Genomic DNA, 25121 nt, shown 5'->3' with positions numbered 1-25121 from the left:
GCCCACATTTCATTTGTTCCTAACCTAAGATACCAGTATTTCAATTCAATTAGCTGACCTGCATTCTACCTGAGTTCACACACGTTCCATTGAGGCTCACAATCAAATTACTTTCCACTTGAATGCCTTATATATTTAGAAGTCTGTCAACACAATCGCATTTACCAGTTTTAACCAGTATTTAGTAATCGAAAAACAAATGCAGAAACCACCCGAAAATCTATATAATCTCGACGGGACTTGAAAAGTCTATGCAATTTCAATTGGTGAGAAGTATTTTTGCTATAATTATAGGACATAAGATAGCAATTATCATTATAATGATGATAGACTTATCATATCACACCTCTAATTGCAGTTGGCATATAAATAGAAGCTTCAGTTTTTTGTGGCAAGCAGATCCAAATATTTCAACAGTATTTGATTGAGAATTACTGGAAACAGGGTATTTATATAGGGTGAATAACTGTTTATAGCAATCAGTTGACTTGCATTAGCTTTGATGGATTAGGGTAATCAAATGTCAACGCTATGAATTCAACATTCGTTTTGCGCTATGCTTCTCCGCTTTCCAATACCCTGCGAATGATAGTAAGTTGCTTAAGAGGTATGCACAACGTGTAGAGTCAAGTGTAAATATTGTAAGTAATAAATGCCTATTATATTTAAACCCTTTTTTGATTAACTTTGGATATTTGACATTACTTTTGATCCTCAACAAGTTTCTATTTAAAAATAACTATTATTAATATAAATAACAATTATATTTGAGCGGCCTTCTTGGCTCTACCGTACTGATTAGTTGGAGTTTTCATTTTTTAATATAAACATCAAGCTTTAGTTTTCACTTTTAGGAAGCATTAGATTAATATTTGGGTTTACTTATTGATCCTTAACACGTTAATACTTTAAGCTACATATAATTATTAAAAATGGTAGTAATATTTGAGTGTTCAGTGTTCTTAGCACTGCCGTAGTTATTTATTTAATTTCTTTAAGCTGAAGTTTGCACATTTAGTCTGTGAATTAACTAGATTGAAATTTGTTATATTTTATGAAAATTGAGCATTGATTGATTTATTTCTTCTCCACTGTCTGGGAATCTTGTCGACATATTCTCCATATTTCATTACGATCAACGGGTATGTTGAGTGTGAGAATTGCCAATGAATGACGAGTGACCAGTTGCAACAGTTTGCTGGCAGCACGAGCATATGATTGTAATCCGCACAAACTGACAAACACATATTCGCATGTACATACAAATAAATAAATAAAATAATCAAAAGTTTAGCGCAACGACGGACAAATTGTAATCCGGGCCGGTTTTTTTTTATGGTTGTTGCTGCTGCTGCGTGCGACCGGCTTGGTTGCCGCATGTGGCGCGAGATCTGCAACAGACGCAACGCAACGCGAGGCGAAGCGGTGAGGTGCCTGATGCTAAAGTCACGTACGCCACAAAACGCGAGTCGAAGCCAGTCGTCGTCGTCGTTGTCGTCGTCGAAACCAAAAGCCGGGCCAGCAACAGCATAAAGAGCGGGTGGCTGCCGCTTTTGGGTGAGCCGCTGAGTGGGGAAGAGAATGAGGTGGGAAAGAGGAGGTAGGAGGTGCCCACAGACTGCCCCCGACTGAAGCAGCGACTTCAACAACGCCTCTCCAAAGAGACGTGGTCGCCAGTAGATGAACAGTACAACATAAAAGGTAGACGATAAAAAGATCTACAAACAAAGTTTGCTCGACTGCAGAATATTGTAAACTTTTCATCGTAAAAACAGACATAGTGAAGTTCGGAAATAAACCAAAGTTGAGTAGCAGACACGAAGCGTGTTCTCACAAAATTTGATGACTCTAGGTCTTTTGGTCTCGGAGATACTTGCATTTAAACAAGCGGACAGACAGACAGACGGATGCAAAAACTATGGAATATAGTAAATGTTTGCCATGAAATTGTCATACCCTTCTTTTCTTTGTAGCTGCTAGGTATAAAAAGAGACAAAACAGCAACCGGAACGGATGAGTGCGAATATGCGTGTGTGTAGGAATGTGTGTGAACGTGTCCAATGAGATTAGCTTTGATGCGGTTGCGGATGATGAGGAGGATGAGCTGTTGTTGCCGACACGTCTCTCTTTCTCTCTCTCTCTCTCGCGCTTTGTCTGTCTGTCTGTCTTTGTTTAGCCAGGCAACGACAACCGCAATCAACGGCAACAACTTTGCGAGATCAGCGAAAAAGCAAATCCGTTGCGACTCGCTCAATTTGCAATTTAATTCAATGAAAGCAAAAACGTATTCAAACAAACATAACGTAAAACACAAAAAAAAGAATACTGAGAAAATGCCTGAGGCGGAAAACAGAGGGAAAGAGGGGCAGATTATGAGAAGAGAGAGGAGAGCAGAAATGCATAAAACAAAAAGCGGCCAATGGTCAATTGCTCGAACCAGAAATTCCCATGTGGGGCAATGCAGTCAGGAAAAAAGAGAACCACATAGAGGGAAAGAGGAAGGAAGGAAGAAAGAATAGAACAAAAATGAGGAATATCATATTCCAAAAATCGAAAATGATATAGAGTAAAAGACATCGCAAGAAGAAAGCCTAGACTTGTGATATAGAAATATAGATAAGAATTAAAAGCAGAAAAGATAATTGCAATCAGGAACATTATAAAAAGAAAAGTAAATTAGTAGTAGAGAACTAAATTAAAAGTAGAAGTAGAAGTAGAAAACGATCAAGAAAGAGAAACAACTTCAATAAGAAATTAAATAAAAGTGATGATCAATAGGAATAACACCAAGAATATGCGGAATCCAAAGAAAAGTGTTCAAGGTCTATTGAACTCTCTTCTGACTCAAGTTAATAATCTACTAATTGACCTCGAGTGATCTCCGCTGATCTTGCTCTACACTCTTTGTTATATGCTAATCTTTATTGACAAGCAAGAAGTTTCTACTAGCCTGCAAATTGTCTGTCTATATAAGTGATCGAGAAACTCGCGACCAATGTACGATCCAGAAAATGCAGTCAATAATGTCTAGATCATTCATATATGTATGTATATTGATCACTTTGAAACGATCATTAACACTTTTTTTTGCACTCTCGGCATCGTTAATTTCGAACAATCCATTGAAATTTCAACAGCCAATTCGATCGCAATGTGGTGATCTCCGGATACAAGATAGATGAAGACGATCGTGCTAGAGTTTCAGTTTATTTTCACATTATTTTTTTTATCACTTGAAATTGTTGCTAATTATTTAATGCTGTCACGAGATTTTTGATACGGATACGTAAGAGGTTCCCGAGATAGTCCCGAGTTAGCTTAATCTCTCAGTGACAATCTTAAGTGATCGTGGCACAGTTTCTGCTTCTGCTTTTCTCTTTTAACTGACCTGCCTGAAACGAAGGCACGCACATATACGCCCACACACACACACACACACACACACACACACATACACCGCAGATAGACACACCTAGATAGTAAAATAAAAAAAGATAAATAAAAGATATGAGCATGGGAAGCTCTAGACGTAGCTTAAGTCTGAACTGTGCCAACAGCCATTGAACCGAACCTGTTGCGGCTGCTCTGCAAATACGTAAAGCAAAGAGCGCGATCTTCTAAGCTTGTGCGCTCTCTTCGTCTTAAGAGAGAGAGAAAACGCAAGAGTATCGCAGAGAATTTCGATGGCGGTGCAAAGCTTTTGCGCACGCCTTCCGAACTGCATTTCCTTCTTTTCTCAATTGCTAGTTAAATCAATATTTCACATGATTTCGTAAACAAGCTGCAGCTAGCCATCAGCTGTTGTTGTTGATAAGCGTTGTAAATTGACGTGAGAAAGCGAAGAGTGTGAGTGTGGTGACGGAGGAGGTAGACAGACGGAGGAGGTAGACAGTGATTACTTATCGATCACAAGCAAAGAAGCAACAACAAGAATTGCAATTATAATGCTGAGGCGGCAAACGAAAAACAATTTTGATAAGCAGGCTACAAAAAGAGTGAGAAAGGAATAGAGAGAGAGAGAGAGAGGGAGGCGGATTAACTTCTCTTTGGTCATGATGCGCTTCGCACATTTCTTTCTTTGAAAGAACCAAGCGCTAATCAATTACCCCAATACCGAAATTTTCCCCCAGCCATGTGATTCATGTGCTCAAGTCGCTCCTCACGTGCTTTACCTACCTACCTACCATCCTACCTCCCTTCCCCCTTTTCCCCATCTATTCTCTCTTACCTGCTGCTAAGCTTTTGAAATATTTTGGATAAATGCCCAGATTCATTCAGACAGCTGATGATCATCGCCCTGACGCAAATGTCGAAAATGCGAGCGTAATCTTCCCTTGTGGGCGTGTTGCGAGAAGGGGGCGCGACGTGACGTGACGTCCCTGACTGACTGACTGACTGCCTGCGTCAGGTGTTTTTCAAGAAAATCCACTTGACCGAAAGACTCAACAACAACGCGATCAAAAGTTAACGCGCCATTTTAGGATAGCTGTTGACGCTGCTTTCAATACGCTTTCATCACATCAACAAGATCATAGATCAAATATTGTTAATATGATACAACAATATTTTTCCCAAAAACTTTTCAAGAATAACAAAAACATATTATTGTGGGATTTTCAAAAGTCCCCAAGTAAACTTTCCCATTGTTAATAGTTGCAATAGCAAATATTGTAAAAGAAAACAAAAATATAATGTTTTCTTTTTAAGGAGTAGCCCCTTACCCCTTGTGTTTGGAGTGCTTTTTTGGGTTTTTTTTATAACAGAAGGAACGGTGATAGAATTTCTAAGTCTAGATTTACGATTACGATCGTCAATAAAATTGTAATAAACGAATTGTATTAAAATAGTATCGATAACATAACATAATTATCCCAACAGAAAATATAAATATGTATTATTAAATCGATTATTATTTTATCTACTAAAATAGTAGATAACATTTTGTATTGTGATTATCCTAACAATATAACTATATAATCAGAATCCATAAATAAGTGGTTTCATAACAATGGAATAAGAAATCAAAAACTATAAACAATATTTACGATTTCGATCTTAAGTAAAATAATTGAATAACACTAAAAGAGCGGCATTAAAATAATATCGATAACAAATACTGATTATCCTCAGTAATTTTTGAATCGATTAATTTAATATCGTTAATATGTAATGATTATACTACCAACACAATAGAGTCAGAATCCATAAATAAACTGCATTAAAATAATATCGATAATAAATACTGATTATCCTCAGTAATTTTTGAATCGATTAATTGAATATCTTTAATAAGTAATGATTATACTAACACAATAGAGTCAGAAACCATAAATAAGTAATTTGGAATACGAGTGGTTTAATAAAAATGGAAAATGATTAATGTATAACAAATGAGTATAATGCACAGCCAATGTGAACGACTCGGTGTATAATGCATATATGTTATGTATTTATTTGCTCAACTTGCCCTACGCAATGCTGACGAAAATGTGACGCGAAAAACCGCTCGGCACGTCCGCATTTTGGCGATAACAACACCAACAACAAAAAGATGATCATGGACGTCAACATGAGCATCATAAGCATATGGTCAATAGTCGGTATTTGTGCAGAACCCGACTTGATGCCGTCCACGTATGCCACCAAAAAATTTAAAATTACCAAATGGTGAATAATCCCAAACGACAAATTTGTTACACTCTAAGAGCTGACTAATTCATTGAAGACACAAAAAAAGATCAATAATAGAGATAAACGAGATCAATTTGAAAGATCGGGAATGTGATGAAATCTATGGAAATGTTTGCAAATGGAAATGTTTTCTCTGTTTTGAATTAATGTCGATGTCGAATGTTGCCATATCTGATTCGAAATACTGCAATCACATGCTTGTAATTGAAATTGAAGCTGATACTGAAATGATATCGATAAGTCGTCGCCGTCTATACATAATAAAAATGATTAGAAATTACGTAGAAAACACTTTTGGACTATTTGTGTATTGTGTCCATGAGTCAAGACCCCCTGGTTATTGAGTCACTCCACAAAACATAATCTCGAAAAGGATTTTCGCCTTTAATGGCAATGATAACTATCAATAAAAAGTACACAACACACCATATTTGGACATTGGTCAAAGTGTTATCAGGCGCCAATTATCGTTGGCGTGTTGCGACATCGTCATAGAAAGCCTTAACTCAAGATCATATTGCGCTGGATAATTAACGAATAATATGCAGACATTAATTGATAAAAAAGATTCCAGGTAAAAACTATATATTTATAGCTTGATGATAAATATTAACATTTTTTAAATTTATGTGATTCCTCAGGTGAAATTTCAACTAATTAATCTATTCGATTAACACTTTCAATATTACTCAGAGAATGCTTGGGAAATGAGTCGATACTGCGATATTGAGATATTAAGTATTACTTAGATACTAAAATGGGAGATAACATTTTGTATAAATAGATACTACATTAAAAATATTTGGAAGCATAGGAGCATAGAATAGATAAAATATTCTGCAGCTAATAATAATAAAAACTTTCATATAGAAAAACGAAATATATGTAGATTAAACAAGAACAAATATAATAAATACTGGTAAAGCTTCAACATAAAAAAACAACAGAGAATAGTGGAAAAAATTCTCTAAACGAAAGATTTTCCATAAGATGTGCCTGCAGGAAATATATGCAACAGGCAGAAGGAAGCATTTCCGCTTTTATATAATATATATTTTCTTGATCAGTGTCAACAGGCGAGACAATAAATATACATATATAGAAAAAAAAGTAATTTACAAAATAATTTCATATGGAACAAAAAAAACTGCTGCTGCTCTCAGAGCTTCTTTGCTGTGATTGACAATTTGGTATATTTTGTACTCTATGTATTTTGACTGTAATAGTATATCGATATACCAAATATAGTTTTCGGTATATTTCAGAATTGTATATACATATAAAATGACATATTTATTATTTTGGAATATTTAAGAATGATAGCTTTCAGTATATTTTCGGTATATTTCAAGAATATAATTAACTATATTTTTGGTACATTATTTTAGTATATTTTAAGAATAGAGCTTTTGCTATATTTCAGTATATTTTCGATATATTTAAAGAATAATAGCTTTCGTCAAATTTCAGTATTATGTCGAAATATTATTTTAGTATATTTTTAGCTTTTGGTATATATGAGTATATTTTTCTGGTATATGTACATATATTAAGAATAATATCGAAATGTTTTTCTTTTATTGAACATGGCTAGCGATTCTTACACTCTTTCTTGTTAGATATTAAACTATGTCTCGCAAATAGTTCGATTTTGTCTATCGTTAAACAAAGATCATAAAGAAATATCCCCCTCCCAAGATCGTGAAAAATGAGTAACTCCCGGATCTTATTTGTGATTCATAATTTAGCAAATTTTAGATGCTTTCTAATCTGTGACCCCATTCTCTAACGTCTCAGAGAGTCTGTTGTGGCCTTCTTCTAGGTACATTCGCCATGATATCATATCGCGAATGATTTGATTGTTATTTTGAATGTGACCTTGAAGCAAGCATTCAGAGTTTTGGACTGGGAGGGACAATGGTCCATTTTCATTTCTTTTTTCTTACGTGCGATTCGGCACTCGTCCACACAGCGAATTTGCTTTATGAACTGTGATACCTTGACCCCCGCATCCCCCCACCGACGCCCCCTTGAGCGTTGGTTTTACAATCAATTCGCGAGGCAATCGTGCCAAAAAGAGGTGGCAAAGTGTGTAAAGAGGGCCACCGCTAACAATGCGCAAAAAAACAACAAACTGATTAGTTGATTAAAGGTCAGAGCATTTCACAAACGTTTGATTAAGTTTAATAATAATCATGGACAATTTTGCGATTGTTGACTGACTCGACTCTGTGTTGGATTTTCTGATTCGTTGATTCAGATTGAATTTCAAGCAACAATTTGGCATATTGCGTATGATTTTTTGTTTTGTTGTTGTTGCTGTTGTTGCGGCAGCTCCTTAAACGTAGTAAAAACATCGATCGACGCTAAGAAAAAAAAAACCGATGAAAGTTTCCAAATGTTCCAAAACCGAAAAAACTCCCGTCGCACGATGACAAACGAAAAATTTCAAGCGAAATTCATTTGAAATGCAAAAGGAAACGCGCGCATACAACACGAAGCGAATCGAAAAAGAAATACCGAATCCCCCGAGCCAAAAATGTACAAGAATTATATTAATATATTGATATTAGATATAGAATCCCAAAAACTCGAACGTTAATCAAGCGTTTTGTATGCACAAAATGACACTGGCTATTAAATGTGGCGACGCCTGACGTTAGTTCAACCAGCTTCGAGTTGCCGAAAGATCGCTGATCGATCGATTCGATTGGATGTGGCTGGGTTAATCGATTTCACAGATCTACACAGACTACACTCACACTCACATACGTACACATACACACACATACAGAACGTCCGTTTGGGGAACGGAACTTGCCACAATTAGATAATGAGCACGCTTCACCATTCATCAAGCTGCTGATCACCCACCTGCTTACTCCCAGCTCCTCGTTATTCCACCTCCACTTCGAGCACAACAAGATGCGCAAAAATCGAAAGAAAAAAAAAATACAATCTATAGAAAGCGAGGCAGGCTCATCAATACTATTTTACGCCCTTGGCATGTGGAGCACGTTTCTCAATTATAATAGATGATCGGTGATCACATGGTGTTGACCAGGCACAACAACAACAATAACAACAACAAAACACCCCAAAAGCGGGGAACAACAAAACAACGTTGTAAAAAATAATGAATGAATGCATGAAAGGGGCATCTTCAAAGAGAAAAGTGTTTAGAAAAGTCCCAGCTAGCGGTTGACATTACATTATTAATAGGTTTATCGATCAGTATGTGTTGCAATCATTTGTAATTATTTAATACTTAAGTGCAGCGTGATGAAATGAAAATTTATTAGTCTGACATCAGCTTATAAGCTTTAATTTGTTTGCTATCGATCTCGTTGACACCCACAAAATAAGACGAACTAATAAGTAAACGATAAAACAATTGATTTACGAATTTGAGTCATCGATGTTCTAAGTATCATAAGGTTAAAATGAGCGCACTGGAACATTATAAGATCAACGCCCTAAGCCTAATAAATTATCGAACTATTATTTGTTATCGCTTAGTTAAATTACTCTTAACTAATGGTAGTTTGTTGTGTGATCTTTATCTGTTAGGCTTCCTCCCATTTGTCTTAACTGATCGTTCACTTGAGTTAGCAATTAACTGTGCTACTTAGTTGACAAATGATCAATAGTTTTAAATACTCAAGTGCTAAACTGAATTGAGTTGAGCAAATTGTGATCAGGAAATGATCATTACACGATCGCTTCTCTAATCAGTGCTATAATTTGTTATTAATATTTTGCTGCTAAAAATAGCTGAGTGTGTAAAGTGCAATGTTGATGATTTGATCAGCTGCAAGCGATCGGAATTGAAGTGCTGTGATTCCTTCGATTTAATTTGGCTCTATCACTTACTCATCAGCATTTTCAAGACTTGTTTATCCAGATTATATTTTCTCCCCCTCACGGGTGACTTCCAAAAAATTCCGCAAGTGACGTCAAAAATTTTGTTTGGTTCTTTTGTTTGTACTTTAAAGTGATCTTTGCTCTCTAACTCTAAGCTCTACAGCGGTTGGCAACAGTAGTGTTTAAATGACGAATACGACATTCTGTTGCTGTAAGTTATGTAAGCGCCCCTCTTTCCGCCCCTTGCGGTCTTTCCTAATCCTCTTGCTCTTCAAGCTGGCGCACACATGTGTCGACGATTAACATTACGTTCTGACGCCCATTTGTTGGCTGCAAACTTATGGTCACGCAAAGTTTCTGGCACGTCCGCATAGACGTCTCCCCTTCTCCTTCTCCTTTGCCTTTTGAACTAACCAGGCAGGCTTTAGGACCATAAAACGCAATCTAACGATCGCATCGTGACAAGGAGCTTCTTAATTGCTCTTTTCTCTCTTCGCCACTTTAGCGCAAAGACAAAAACTCTCTTCGACACACGCTCTCTTTATTATTACAATTTAGTTGTTGTTGCCTGCACAGGCTGGTACGATTCCCAGCTGTCCACCACCTTCGCAGTGAACACACACCCACACATCCCGCATCTCTTTTAGTTGTAACTAAATAAAATGAAATAGATCAAGTGCACTAGCTTTGTGGGAGCGAACCGAAGAAGAGAGCCGAACGTCGGCGCTGCCGACTGCCGACTGCCGCTTGCCGAAGCGACTCGCGACTCGCGTCAACGTCCAAGAACTCGCGACTCACACACACATGCGCAGGCGCTATATAAAAGATTTTGCGGACTCAGGGTGTCGTTCAATCGCACATATTAACTCGTCGCGTACACTTCGCAGCCGCAGCAGCAGCATTAGCAGCCGTAGCCGCAGTTTAACCCCCCGCCGCCCAACACACAAAAACCCTTTTTCCCCCCGAAACCATTGCTAAAAAAAAACAAAAAATTAAATAGCGCGCGCGCTCAATAAGCAAATTGAAATAAATAAACTCCAATATAAGAGTTTCGCACACACGCAAATCGGAAATTATACGCCACTCAACTAACCAACTAACTAAGCAACGATAAAAACAAAATAAAATTGAAAAAACCAAACAAGAAAATCGCAGATTAAAAATTGCAACAAATCGTATTTTTTTTCTGTGTACGACAGCAAAGCAGCAAAGACAGTGCAAAAACCAACAGCAGTAAAGTAGTGCGAAAGCAAAAGTCAAAAGAAGTAGAAGAGAAACCGTTAAGTTCGCAAATACAAATGCAAAAATGTGCCATAATTCGGGCATCGAAAGTGAACAGATCGAACGGTACATGGCCTTCGGTCTGCCTCAGAAAGCTGTCAGAAGCGTAAAATATACAATGCGCAAGCGCGAGCAGCAGCAGCGCAAGGAGCAACAGAAACAACAAAATAATAGCAGCACCAACAACAATAACAGTAGCAGTAGCAGCAGCAGCAGCGATAGCAGCGACAGCGGCACTGATTGCGATGTTAAGCTAACACGCACACAACAGCAACAAGAAACACAACAGCAGCTGCCAAAGGAGCAAGAGCTGGCAACAACAGCAACCGCAAATAAAACAGAGACAGAGTCAGCGTCATTAACAGCAGTCGACAATGTCAAAACAGCAGAAGCAACAACAGAAAACAAAGCTAAAGCTGAATCCACCCACAACAACAACAACAGCAACAGCATTTTACAGATACCTAAATTCTGTGGACGCTTTCGTAAAATGCAACAGCAACAGCAGCAACAGCAAGAGCAAGAAGCTGTGACCACTGTCACAACATCAACAGTAACAGCAGCAGCAACAACAACAACCACAACAGCTGCATTAACAGCACAACAACAGCGCAAAATGAGCTCGATGGAACCCTCGATGGACGATGCTCTTGCAATTGGCACTCAAATGACACGAAAGTTCGCAGAGCGTTGCTATTGTCTGATCGCTAAGCTCCAGGGCAGTCGCCTCTACACGTGAGTGTCTCCTTAATTATGCCTACACATTATTTCATCATGTGACTATATTTTGTGTATATTTTTGGCCACAACATTAAATGCTCGCCGCACATTATCAGTGAAATGATAATCACGGCGCTCGATCATGTCAATCACGCGAAAGCAGATTAGACGCACTCACATACCTGCCGTCTACACACACACATATACACACACCTTTATTTTTGTTTTTGCACTATTTTTTTTGTGTCTGGGGGCTGCTTCTGTGCAAATATTTGCATTTTCGATTTCTTTTCATTTCGCTATCTGCCATTGTAACATTATGCAAACAGCTGTTGCGAGAGCGCACTTGCACACATGCAAGAAAAAGCACATGCACACGAACTCACTCACACACACCTTCAACTGGTGTGAAGGGCACAGCAGCTGTTACGTATGTGTGTTCGTCTGCCAGTACCTGTACTTTGAGCTTGACGAAAAAAAACAAAAGCTTGAGAGCAGCACAAAGAACATTTCAAAAAAGCTCAAAGTGAAGACGCTAACGATGAGAAAGAAATCTTTATAGCAAAACGTCACACAGTTGCCATGTGATTCACCCTCGTCACTAAATACCTGATATACGTACCCCTTAAATATTATTTTTATCACTTGCTACACGCCCCTTTATAAATAACACAAAATTATAAAAAAAAAAATATCGTCGTAAGGCCATTGGCCGGCACCTTGACCGTAACGTCGGTGTTGCGCTGTTGCTGACTCAACGATAAATCGTCAGATGACCCATTGCCATTTGGGGAACTCTCCTCGCACTAACGCTTATCACAACACACACAACACCTAGAGAATAGACAAGGCAGTTGAAAGCGAAAGCTCTTCTCCTGCTTCTACTATCATTTGCACTTGCACTCAGCCGCCGCCGCATTGTCGACGTCACTGACATTATATGAACTTCGACGCCTACGCCAACACCGGCAGCGAAAAACGACGACACGACGACGAGACGAACACACGACGCTCGTCTCGTTCGGCTGAGTCAGAGCTTTGCGCAATGGAGACGGGGGTGAAGCGACGGGGCCGCTTTATCGTTGACGTTTTTCTTTTTATTGTTGTAGTTGTTGTTGTTGTTGTTGTTGGGCATCTCTCGCATATTGTCAGCTTGGAGACCAGCTGTTCAAGTGAGCAGCTGATTTGGGGAATTCCCTCTCAGCTTCGATTGAACTTGTGTGCAACGCAGCGCACGACACAAATGTTGAGTTATCTGACTACGATAAAACCAAGCACAACAAAACTCAATACTTTTGCATATTATTACCTAGACAGTTTGTGCAAAAATACGAAACAAAAAACACAAAAATACAAAAATCTATAATACACAAATGTACAGTTCTGTATGTTTGAGTGTGTGTAAAATATTTGGTTGCATGCTGTTGTGCACGTACGCCACTTTTGCGACTACAGTCTACAGTTCGCCAATGTCTTCGACAAAGCGACAAAAGCAACACACAAATACAAAAACAACATCCACAGCAACATTAAAGCGCGACGTCACACGCACTCTCTCGCACACACACTCTCGCATAACTGATCATCTATGCAAAGCATACGCGCAAAAAAAAAAGAAGAAAGAAAAAGACAGACAGATGCTCCAACAACAACAATGACGCAAAAAATAAAGCTCGCGACACAATGTTAGATAAGCGCTAGCCATTCTCGACGTCGTCGTCGTCGACGCGTCGCTGTTGCTGTCGGCGTTTCTATCTCTACAGGGGGGGCGAAGCGGCGTTGGGTACCTCGTGCCATATTTACTGCCAAGTGCAAAAGTTCGCAACGTATCTAATCGCAGACAGAAAAGCGGCACGTGCTCGCGTAATATGCATTTCGCCACATGAAATACGCAAAAGCAAATACAATTATACATGCAATTAACATAAGCTGACAATGTTAACAACCGCAGTTCACACACACTTAATATAGCCTAACAGCAGCATTTCGCACACACCCACACACTTAACATAACCTTTTTATACTTTAACAGTAGCTTGACTAACTTGCCATCTCTTTCTCTCTCTTTTTGCAGTATTTTGACGCAAACCACGCAGCCGGCGCATTTGATCGCCATTTGCATATTGTCCTTTGTCTTACTGACCGTTGGACCCGATCTCACAACGACAACAACTACAACAACCACCACAACGACGACGTCAACGAAAGCGCAGGCGCACAACATTGATGCTGTTGCTGCTGCTGCTGCGGCGGCAGCGACTGCGGCTGTTAGTACTAGCAGCAGCACGCTGCCGACGTTGGCGTATCTGGGCGCATTCGCCACACACTTTGGTTCACAAATCTGGATGACCTTTGTTTCTGGTAAGTTATCGTTATCGATATCGTAATCGCAAAACGACGACAACAGCAATCGACATCGACATCTGCTGCTACTGCTGCAAAACATCGCTGCTGCTGCAACGCAACGTCGTCGCCTTCATCCATCAAATGCATCATGTGTCAGTGTGTCAATGTGTCAATGTTTTACCCCCTCCTCCCATTAAACGTAGGCATTCTCATCAAATACGCTTTACGCTATTCGCAATGCTACAAATTTGAACTAACAGTATTTCTCTCTCTCTGTCTCGTTCGCTCTACAGGTCTGTCGCTATATTTCTCGCTGCCGCGTCACACGTTCGGTCAATGCCAGCAGATACTGTTCCCCAAGTATTTTGCATTGAACGCAATGCTCAGCATCAGCATGTTAATCATCTATGTTAAATACTTTCTGAGCGGTTGGACAACAGCGGCTGGCGTACAGCTGGGCACACTGGCCTTAACAGCCGCCATCGAGGTTGTGGTCCGCCTATATCTGGCCCCACCGATGCTCCGTCTCATGCACGAGAAGTACAGGATCGAGGGTGCCATTGGCAGCGGCCAGGAGGTTGGCAGTCTGGTGCAGGGCGATTTGGTCGAGTGTCCGCATTATCAGCGCATCCATAAGGCATTCCGTCGCATTCACATGACAATTGCCATTGGCAATATGATTATCCTGTTGGCCACATGTCTGCAATTGTATTTTCTGGCATTGAAAATACGTATTAGCTAAGACACGAACCGCAGTGCACGTGCACACACAGCAGAAGAAAAACAATAACAGAAGCACAAACCACATAGCAGGCAGCTGTTAATTAACAGCCTCAGCTAAACATTATTGGGCAGCGCCTAAAAGACTGCAATGGTTTCTCCCAATCTATGCAAATGAATTTATCACACACAACCACACAATACAAATTTAAGTCTCGCCTCTCACACACACACACATACACACGCACACACACGCATGCAAGTTGATATTGTATTTCTCACTGTCAATGGATTTTGTCTCAAATTAAATTATTAATTATATCACGTAATTTATTAGACAATATATATTTATAATAACCGCATCTACCACAAACCAACAAACAAAACAAACAACAAAAATAGTTCAATTATCTGATTCAGTTTCAAATTACAAAATTACGTTTTTTAAAAACCTGTGATAAACTCACCCAGCCCACAAAAAACCAATCACTCAATGGCTATTAACCCTGCCCCAAAACCGCCCCGCCCCCGCCCACTCCTGCTCGGTCTATCACACAAACACACACACACAAATACACGCACACATTTGTAATCATTAGCGTAGCAAATAATTTACACACATTTGTTAATTAATTAATTAGCATTTAGCATTGAATGAAATGTTTTTTTTTTTTGTGTCTCAACCCCATTTTTTTCTGCTAATTATAAACTATCGAAATTATTTATTTAAGTGTTGTAACAAACAACAAATATAAAAAGAAAACTTTAAAAATGAAAAAAGAAAACTATTAAAAAACAAAAAAAATTAAACAAATTTGTAATTTAAAAAAAAACTGACTTTTAATGGAAAGGGAATTAAATGAAGGCAACACATCTTTCCAATGACTAGCATTAAGGAAAAAAGCTGCATGCTTTTAGGCGCTTTTTAAAAAGGCAACGAATTGAGAAGAATTTACAAGCTGAAAACTTTTTTGACATACAATAATATGATAATTACGACACGATTTCATCGTTATTCAGCACTTGAAACATTTTGTTAAAAGTTACAGAAAATTTCAGTGCAAAGGAAAGATTTTATATCAAGTGATAACTAATTTTATTTCGTGAAATTGTGGCGAAATTGCAATTGGGAACAGCATGAAGTAAACTGTTTAATGTAAATTGCCATAGTCAAACTGCACATTTCCCACTTGATAAATTGTTCAAATGTTCCCTCTACATATTTGAATATTCAAGGTGTAACAAATCATAAAGCTATGAATTCCATCGCTTTTCTTAGTTTATAAAGCTATCAATTCCACAAATTATGTATTGTGAAATTGAGGTGAAATTGCATTTGGAAACGGCGTGCCAAAAACTGTTTGATTTGAATTCCAATAGACAAACAGCGTATTTTTGATCCCCAACTCGATGAATTATTCACATATTCCCTCACTTTTCTATAGTTATAAAGCTATCAATTCCAAAAATTATGTTTTGTGAAATTAAGGCGAAGTCGCAGTGGAAAACAGCGTACCGAAAACTGTTTGATGCGCATATCTGATTCCAAACTTGACAATTTATTCAAATATTCCCTCTCTGCTCAAATATTATTGATCGATAATCAATGAGAGTGCCACTTACCGCGTCAATTTCCTGATCGAAACGCACGGGTCGCAGACGACAAAGCACCACAATGAGATAGACGAAATTGATGCCAATGCCCAGGCCGGACCAGAAGACGACATCCGGAGTGCACTCGATCAGATAGCCATACATGCCCATCATGATGCAGCCGATCAACATGGTGGCCCGCATCCACAGCGAACCGAACGGACCGTGGGGGGCGAGGAAGGCCAAGAAGAGGAACGCCCAGCCGAGTTGAAAATAAAGATGATGCGGCGACTGCCAGATGAGGCATTGTTCAATTGACCAATCGCCCGGATTGATCGATCGCAGCGTTCCATTGTTGTCCCACGTTATTGTGCCGCTCGCCGCACTCGTTCCCGCCGTACTCTGAGCGATCAGTGTGCCCGCCGAGGCGGCTGCCACAGCGCTGCTGCTCGCAACGCCCGCGGCCGATGCTGCGGAGGCGCTGCCGCCGCCAACGCTGCCGATGCCCATGCTGGCGCTGCTGCCGGCGCTGTTAATCAGGGCTCCGACGCCAACGCTGGCTGCGCTGCCCGCCGTGCTGGGCATGGCCAAAACGCCAGCAGAGCACTTGAACTCGCCGTTCGTTCTCTTTCAGCACTCGAGTTCGAGTTAAAGCTCTCGTCGTTTTGGGTTGCACTCGTTAGAAGCGACTTTTACTCGTTACAACACACTTCAAATGTTGCTACTGCCCGCTTGCTTTGTGCTTATTTTCCTCTTCGCTTCTCGCTGCTTACACTCGCCAACTCCTTTGGCACGCTCTCGCTCTCGTTCAAGTGTTGCGTTCCATAGATACTCGCTACTCGCTACTCGCTATGCGTTCTAGTTACTCGTTGGCTAGTTGTTTTCGCTTGCTGGCAGTTTTTCACTCGTTCCAGTTGTACTCGCTGTAATTTGTACTCTCAGCTTTGCTTTTTCTTTCCCTCTCACGCACTCGTTGCTCAGTCTGCTCGCTCTCAGCGTGTGTTGTTTGTTTATTTTCGTGTTGTTGTTGTTGTTGTCTTCTTCTTCAGCAATTCCACAATTGTTTTGCGGCCTCCGCTCCACAGAAATTCGATGCGTTCGTTGTTGGTGCAGTTGCTTCTGCTACTGTTACTGCTTTTGTCGCCTTCTCATCTATGTCGTCGGGTCACATTGTTGCATAGTATTTTTTCACTCAAGGCACTTCAGCTGCAATTAATAAAGCACACAAAGCGTTCGCCATTAAAAATCGATTGAAAATAATTGAGCTTGTTCAACGATAATCTTCTTCTACAGCGCCAACGACGCCTGGGAAGAAATTCAGCTGTGAAATGTGTTCTTTGCACCAACTGAATGTATCCTATATAGAATATTCTCGCGCCACCTGAAGACTCTGAACTGTAGTAATAATAATAATTATGGCCAAGTCGACGCCAACTAGAAATTCCTTGACTTTAATTCCAGCAAAATTTCTTGGCAGTTTTACTAGATGAATTTTTCAAGAAGTACAAAGAAGTCAAGGTGGAAATGCGACGAAATTATAATGGAAATTGAAATATTAGAAATATGTAAATTTCAATTGAATTGAGAAGTCAACGTAAAATTCCATCAATCCCATTAAATTATAAAAGAATTAAATAAAACATCAACAGCCAATAAATGGAAATAATATTAGAAATATATAAGTTTCAAAGTAAAATTGATTCGATCCCATTAAATAAATAAAAAAAACTATGCACCGACATCACGTTAAAGTAAAATAAATTAAGAAGAAATAAAACTGTTTAAACAATATGTTAGAAATATAAAAATTTCAACTAAAACTAAGCAGTCAAAGTAAAATGGAATCGATTACATTACACAAAAAAATTAAACACCAACAACAACAGCATTAAAGAAAAATAAATTGAAAAGAAAACAAAATGTTAGAAATATAAAAATGTCAATTGAATTGAGCGGTAAAAGTGAAATTGAATCAATGCCATGACTTGCCCATAAAATTATCAATTGTCATTTGCATAACCTTTATCATCATCATCCGTGTTTTTTTATTTTGTGCTTTCTGTTATTTTTTATCAGCCGCGCCTCCCAAGTAAAAGCTATTAATAATTAATAGCTGAAATTAGCTGCTGCGTCGAACTTTCCTCCTAATGTTTTCACTTTCTCCCGAAATTGATGATGTGTGCAAAATTGTGTAAATTATTTCAGAAGTCATGCAAAACACATTGATTTCCTGTCGACCAGAAAAACATTTCTTTTTTTTTTCTCAGTGTTCTATTATGATATTCGTACATTATTCACATCACTTCACATCACTTGCTTTCAATTGATTCGTTCCTCGAATGCCCAAATTTTAGCAGTCTTATACCCTGTATGCAAAAGAGCAACACAGAAGGGTATGCTAAGAGAGTAACTTCCTAATTTGACTGTGCTGAGCTTCAGATAAATAGAAAATTAATGTGACTTTATCTCTTTTTTTTATTTTAATTATTGCATCTATGCAGTAAGCAAATGCTTGAGTAATATGACCATAAAATTTTAATTTTCAACATTTCCGAGCCAAATTTAGGGTCATGAAGGTTGCCAAAAACGGTCACTCTTCAATTTGTGAAATATATTCCTTTTCTGTACATTGCTTATTTGGTCGCTTAACTTGAAAAAAAAAAACAAAAAACTTTGTTAACAATTCTTTATAGAGAATCTGCTAGTCTTCTAAGACTTCTCTATGGAGAGCAAATGAAGCTGAACTTTATACGTAAATCATCATTAATGATGTCATATAAATATCACTTACTGCTTTTTGAATGAATCATGTTTTTAAAAGCGTCAAGCTATATTCCAGTTTATATTAAACAACAAAATACTAAAAACTGATGTTTTTATAATATAAATCTTTACAAATTTGTTTAATTAATAACTCCTAATGTCTCTCGAATAATTTAGCAACAATTCAAGTTTTTCTCAATCACTACAGGGTATGTGCCAGTCTATCAGACTCGTGCCCTTCACTTTTATCTTGAAAATCTGAACGCTCATAAATGATTGATGATCGACTTTGGTAGATGTTAAATGACGTCACTCCCGCAGACAAAAGACAAACTGGTTAACAACTCACCAGAGACAACGCAACAGAAAGGGGAAAGGGAAGTTTCCGCACCACAAAGAAGCAGAGTAGCATAAAAACAGAGAGAGAGAGAGAGAGAGAGAGAACCAACTATCGACTATTGAACGTGATCGGAAATTGTGTTAAGCAAATTACGACAATTATGCCATGTTGTCGGGCCGTTTATAAAATGTATTTAAATAATTATAGAGCGTTGGCAACTTCTGGGAAGCCATTAAAGGTAACGCCCGACACGCCCCACTCCGCAACGCCCTCCTAATGGGGCGCAGACAAGTTTGGCCAAAACAAACAAGTGCTGTGCGTGTCTTTTGACCCACATAAAGAGGGTCAAGACGGTCTCAATTGGGGTGTGTGTGTGTGTGGAGGGAATAGAGAGAGAGAGAGAGAGAGAGAGAGAGAGAGAGGAACCCGAACTCACACTAACAACTGAAACCGAAAACACGGCCAAGAGTTGAGAGTTGGCCAAATAAGCACATAAACATTTCCGGCATTAGCATATCCGAAATGGCCACAAGTGAAAGGGTGGCAGATGAGCCAGCCAAATAAAGCGATAAAGATAGCAAGAAACATCGATAGAGCGAGCAAGCGAGAGAGAGAGAAGGATAGATGGAGATGGAGATAGATAGGAACTCAGCTCAATAATCAATTTATGAGCAAGCTCTTGGTCATAGGCGCTTGCAACAACATGAGAGCCTCAGGTTAAAGTGTGATCGACTGTAAAATACCCGAAAACATAAGTTTATTAAATGGTTTTATATGATTTTAAGGAATTCTAAAGAAATCTTTACAAGCGAGCACATAATAATAGCAGTTCTGATAATTTATATTTTATTTAAAGTAATAATAGAATATAAGTATTTCAAAGTTTCCCTACTCATGAAATACTATTAATATAAATATAGATTTTTATAAAAGTAAAAAGGTATTGTAACTTTGTACCTCAAACAAATCTTTGTATCAAGCAAAAGGAGTAGATTATTGATAAAATATAACTTTCGGTATATTTTTATATTTGTTCAGTATACCATATTATATTTTATATATTTTTGGAATAAGTTTGCATCTCCAGCAATTGCATGTAAGAGGCTAAAAAGAGTAATAAAATAGTATATTGACATACCAAATACAGCTTTCCGTATATGTAAGTTATTTAGTATATTAATTTGGTATATTTTAAGAACAATTTCGCATGGGTAGCAAGTAAAATATGTTAAACAATATTATAAAATTAATAACATATTACATTATTATAGTTTAAGTTTTCCACTCTCTAAATATTTGGCGACTATAGCTCTAATAGTATCTGAGATTCAGGCGGTAAAAAGTGCAGACAGACAGACAGACAGATTGCGTATACTTAATGATCTCTTGGCTGACACACTAAATACCCTTTTAACAACTGCAGTCTGGGTATAGCTAACAAGAACAATCGACTTGTGGTCGATTACTCAACACTTTGGCCTAATGTTTTGTTTGTTGTTGTCGTCATTGTGGTTGTTGTTGTTGGTTGATTGAACCCAGCGCCAAGTGACAAACATGACACAAAAGCGACGCCAACGCCAGCACCAAAAAAAAACTCGAGCATGGGGGTGTAAATGCACACACACACACACACATATACACAACTATATGTATGTATGTGTGTGTGTGTTGAAAACAAGAAAATGGTCAAAGCAGATGAAGTCATCGCAATTTGGTTGTTGCCTTGAACAAGCAATCCAAGCCAAGCTAAGCAACAACCAACAACCAACACAGCGCAGCCAAGTGACGATGATGGCTCAGCTCCAAACAGCCAATAACCAACAGCTGTCACACACACACACACACACTCACACACACACACATAGAGAGAGACACTTGCTAAAAGCCGTTTAAACGGCTGCCACAGCAATGAGTCTTGTCTCTCATGCATACATTTAGAGGCTCAGTCATAATAGTCAGAAATTTGCTCGCATTAAATGTGAATATTCCCATAAGAGAACTAAGCGCCTAATATCGTGTTCTTCTCCATTGCGTTCAATCAATTTTCTGTGAGCTTACATCACTTCAAATAATTCTATCATCCGATGAACATCAATTTCGATTTCAGTGCGAAGATTTTATTACAGTTTCGACTTTCAATCAACTCAAATACTTCCAACTGAAATTGCTGTTTCATTTGAGTTTCTATCAATTCTATTACTTTCTCACGACTTTAATTGTATTACGTTAAACACAATACAAAAATATATCAAAAATTATACCGAAAAAAACTACTAATTTTGATCACCTCCAATCGAAATCGTATTCAATAAGAAAAATTTATTTTCCTTTCGAATGCACTTCAAACTTCATTCAAGTGTCTTTCAATTCTATTTTATTGTATAACCAAAACAATGCGGTATTCAAATTCTTTCAATATATCGTATTAATACCGAAAAAATACTAATAGATTAAAATTAACCTAAAGTACTTTTAATACAAAACGTATTCTCTTAGAGACATTTACGATCTTTTCGAATTTACTTAAAGATTCTTGTCACCTATTCTATTAATGTCTCTCGACTTTCATTGTATTAAGTTTAATACGATAAAAGCAAAACAATGCGTTATTATTATTATTCTTACAATATACCGAATTAATACCAAAGAAAGTAGTATTTTAATCAACTCAAATACAATACAATCTTTACAATTACAATCTTCCTTAACACGATAAACAATGTCTTATTCGAATTCTGAAAATACATCGAATTAATAATGAAAAATATACCAAAGTATATACTGCTGAATACAAAATATACTATATTTTATTCTAACAAACTCCCTAAATCACTCTTGTTTTTATGAATTTCTTTCTAATGTTGAATTTACTGTAAAGACTCTTGGTAAAGATCAACAAAATATAATATTGCAGCCAGATATGAAAACAGTTGAAGAATCGTAACGTGTTCGCGATGTAATTCAAGAAATGTAAACAATACGCTGCGAGCGAATTGTGATTTCAAATTCCGCGGCAATGAATAATTCAGATAATACAACGTTAAGAGCAGATTCACTTTTGCGTTTACTACGATGTCTGTAGACTGAGACTGAGAATCTCAAGGCGAACCTTGAGCCCGTACCTAACCCAACCTTAGTGCACATTTTATTGTGACTCAAATAAAGTTAGGCTTTATTGTAATTGTTTTTGAGTAGAATTTAATTTGATTTAAAGAACTCTCTTTTCTTAAATTAACTATTAATACATACATATGTAGATACATATATTTGACTTTAATTAGTATTTTTGGCTAAGACAAATTATGAGCCACATCGTTGGAAATTGTCTAATTAGAAATTGTGCTGTTGCCTTTATTAATGATGGATGAAGCCAGCCACAACAACAACAACTACAGCTAAAACGACGATGACGACGACGGCGGCAATCAAGCCAAATAGAGACACGACCGCTTTAACCAAAGAAGCAGAAGAAGCACAAAAAAACCGAACAACACAATGTGAAGAATTGTACAAATTTGGCGTAGTGACAAGTTAAATACACTGGCCAAATTAAGCTATATAATCGTATAAAGAAGAGAATGCGAAAACGATTTTAATACGAAATCATTTAGGCAGTCAAATGCTAATGATATTGACTAAAGAAGAAATTGCACTTAGCTGCCTTTTTATGAATATGCTTTAAATGTTGAGCAAATTGTATTTAGGACCAAATTGTACTTAGTTGCTTTACAATACACAATATATGATACTAATAGCAATATAATTGACAAAAGAGAAAGAGAATGCAAGCTAATTTGTAATGCTAATTTATAAAAAGGCAGCTAAGTGCAATTCGACACTAAACACAATGTGGTCGCTAAGTCAAATATAGCAAACGATTGCAATTACAAATAAATGCAATGTGGCCGTAAAGTGAAACTGCTGTCGTTAAGCGAGATACTAACCATTTAGAGTAAAAAAATAGCAATACCCACAGCTAGAGCATTGAAAACTTTCAGACAATGGCAACAGCAAGAGAGCAACAGCAACAGCAACAATTGTTCGCCGCGCACCATAAACGTTTAATTATATGAGTTTTTAAAGCTGTTGCCAACATTTTTTGATGGCTTTTCATGTGTTGTTGCCATTATTATGTGATTGTTAACAACATTGGACAAAGCGTTTGTGTTGACATGAAGTTGCAGAGCAAAAACACCAACAGCAACAACAACGACACCACTAGAAGAGCACAGGTTAGACTCCCAATGCCAATGTCGAGTCCCCGATCCCCCAAACAGACGATCTGCGATCTTCAATGTGTTTTTGCCTTTCAGTTATTGTGGCGTTTGCTCAGGCAGTCAAAACAGAAAGTGAAACGGCGCATTTTTACAATTTCCGTTTCCCACGAATAAACAAAAGAGACAGCAACGTTTGTCATAATAATGATATTAACAATAATAATAATAATAATAATATTAGATTTACACAGCAACATTGTTGTAGTTTTATAGACAAACACGAGGCGAAAGCCATCAAAAGAATTGGCTCAAATGGGCTATCAAAAATGACACGACAGATCAAAGAGTATTTGACAGACTTATGACAGAGGGAGTGACATTGTTAGCTTTGAACCACAATTTCATTAAAATGTATGTATATAATGGATTCTCCTAAAAATATATATATATGCTCTATACTATTGTTAGACATCTTAACTATTTGGCAATTATTTTCTAATATTTTGGTAAAAATACAATAGAATACTTTTACTATTTTTAGTCTATTATTATTGATTATCAAAGATTGCAAACTTGAGATTTACAACAAAGTTACAGAAACAAGAAAAATAGTTTTTTTTTCCAAAATTAACTCATAAAATGTATGCAGATCTGTAAAAGTTGTTATCAAGCTTTGACTGCCTTCAGTCAAGTCGTAGAGTTTTATCATTTCGAGAGATAAGGAAGTGTAAGATATGCAAAACTATATCTTATCTCCAAAAATATTCTAATTATACAGGAAACGTTTGAAATTGCGATTGTGAAACGTTTTTGATAAAACCAAAGCAGAGAAGAACATCATCCAATATGATCTACATATTTTATTTATTTTATTAAATAACTCAACATCCTGTTAATAACCAATAATCACAACACTATTGTTCAACGAATGTTTCAATCTCCAATTAGCAAGCATCATAACGGCGTTTATGCAAGGTAATCGATAAGCGATAACCGATAATTGTTTATTATCATGGGCGTGCCAAATGGAATTCAATTTGAGGCTGAATCGTTTACATCTACATAGATCTGATGAAATATACTCTTTACACGGATATGTAACACAACAAAAAAAAAAAAAACACGCCTCACAATCAAACTTGTTGTTTGTCTGTCTGTGTAAATCGAGTTAAGTTTCAGTGATACGAAATCTCGCTTAATATTCCATGCAAATACGAACACACATATACATACACGCATGCATATCTCCAATCAGTGAATTACAGCGACACACACACACAAAGCCACAGCTGCGAACAAAGCCGGTCTTTGGTTTAATAAGTAGATTGTTGCCTAGGTAAGGTATTACACACTTACACACACACATACATATGCAACCATTTGTTTACGTTGATACGGAGCATGGAAATATGTATGCAGATGCAAAATGCAAAACACCCACACAGTAGCTCACTTTATGCTTTAGGGCTGCACTACAAAATTCTTATCTTCGACTCGCGTTTGGGTGTGTGTGTAATACTGCAGCAGATTCTGCAGCTTTCGATATGTTGCCGATAATTTATGCAAGCGATAACAAATTGGCAATT

At 37.7% G+C, this 25121-nt stretch overlaps 2 protein-coding genes across 6 annotated transcripts in view; one reads left to right on the top strand and one right to left on the bottom strand.

Moving 5' to 3' along the window:
- LOC133849346 (blood vessel epicardial substance) overlaps nucleotides 1–25121 on the bottom strand; it is a 40403-nt gene that overhangs the window by 13671 nt on the left and 1611 nt on the right. For all 4 annotated transcript variants that reach the window (XM_062285361.1, XM_062285362.1, XM_062285359.1 and 1 more), the window contains exon 3: nucleotides 16246–17421. In XM_062285361.1, the coding sequence (XP_062141345.1) occupies nucleotides 16246–16800 (555 nt within the window). In that variant the 5' untranslated portion in view covers nucleotides 16801–17421. The remainder of the gene's footprint in view (nucleotides 1–16245; nucleotides 17422–25121) is intronic.
- The window catches only part of LOC133849345 (putative uncharacterized protein DDB_G0282129), a 41000-nt gene continuing 26276 nt past the window's right edge, over nucleotides 10398–25121 (top strand). Inside the window, exons 1-3 of one of the 2 annotated variants that reach the window (XM_062285357.1) lie at nucleotides 10398–11571; nucleotides 13631–13917; nucleotides 14196–14663. In XM_062285357.1, coding sequence (XP_062141341.1) covers nucleotides 10862–11571; nucleotides 13631–13917; nucleotides 14196–14644 — 1446 coding nt within the window. In that variant the 5' untranslated portion in view covers nucleotides 10398–10861 and the 3' untranslated portion in view covers nucleotides 14645–14663. Of the gene's footprint in view, nucleotides 11572–13630; nucleotides 13918–14195; nucleotides 15456–25121 lie in introns of those variants that run through there. The other variant, XM_062285356.1, reaches the window with a different exon arrangement.

The sequence above is a fragment of the Drosophila sulfurigaster genome, chromosome X, assembly GCF_023558435.1.
Source record: "Drosophila sulfurigaster albostrigata strain 15112-1811.04 chromosome X, ASM2355843v2, whole genome shotgun sequence".
Classification (NCBI taxonomy): domain Eukaryota; kingdom Metazoa; phylum Arthropoda; class Insecta; order Diptera; family Drosophilidae; genus Drosophila; species Drosophila sulfurigaster.
Note: the sequence above shows the minus strand (reverse complement) of the source record. Positions and strands in the feature narration are given on the sequence as shown.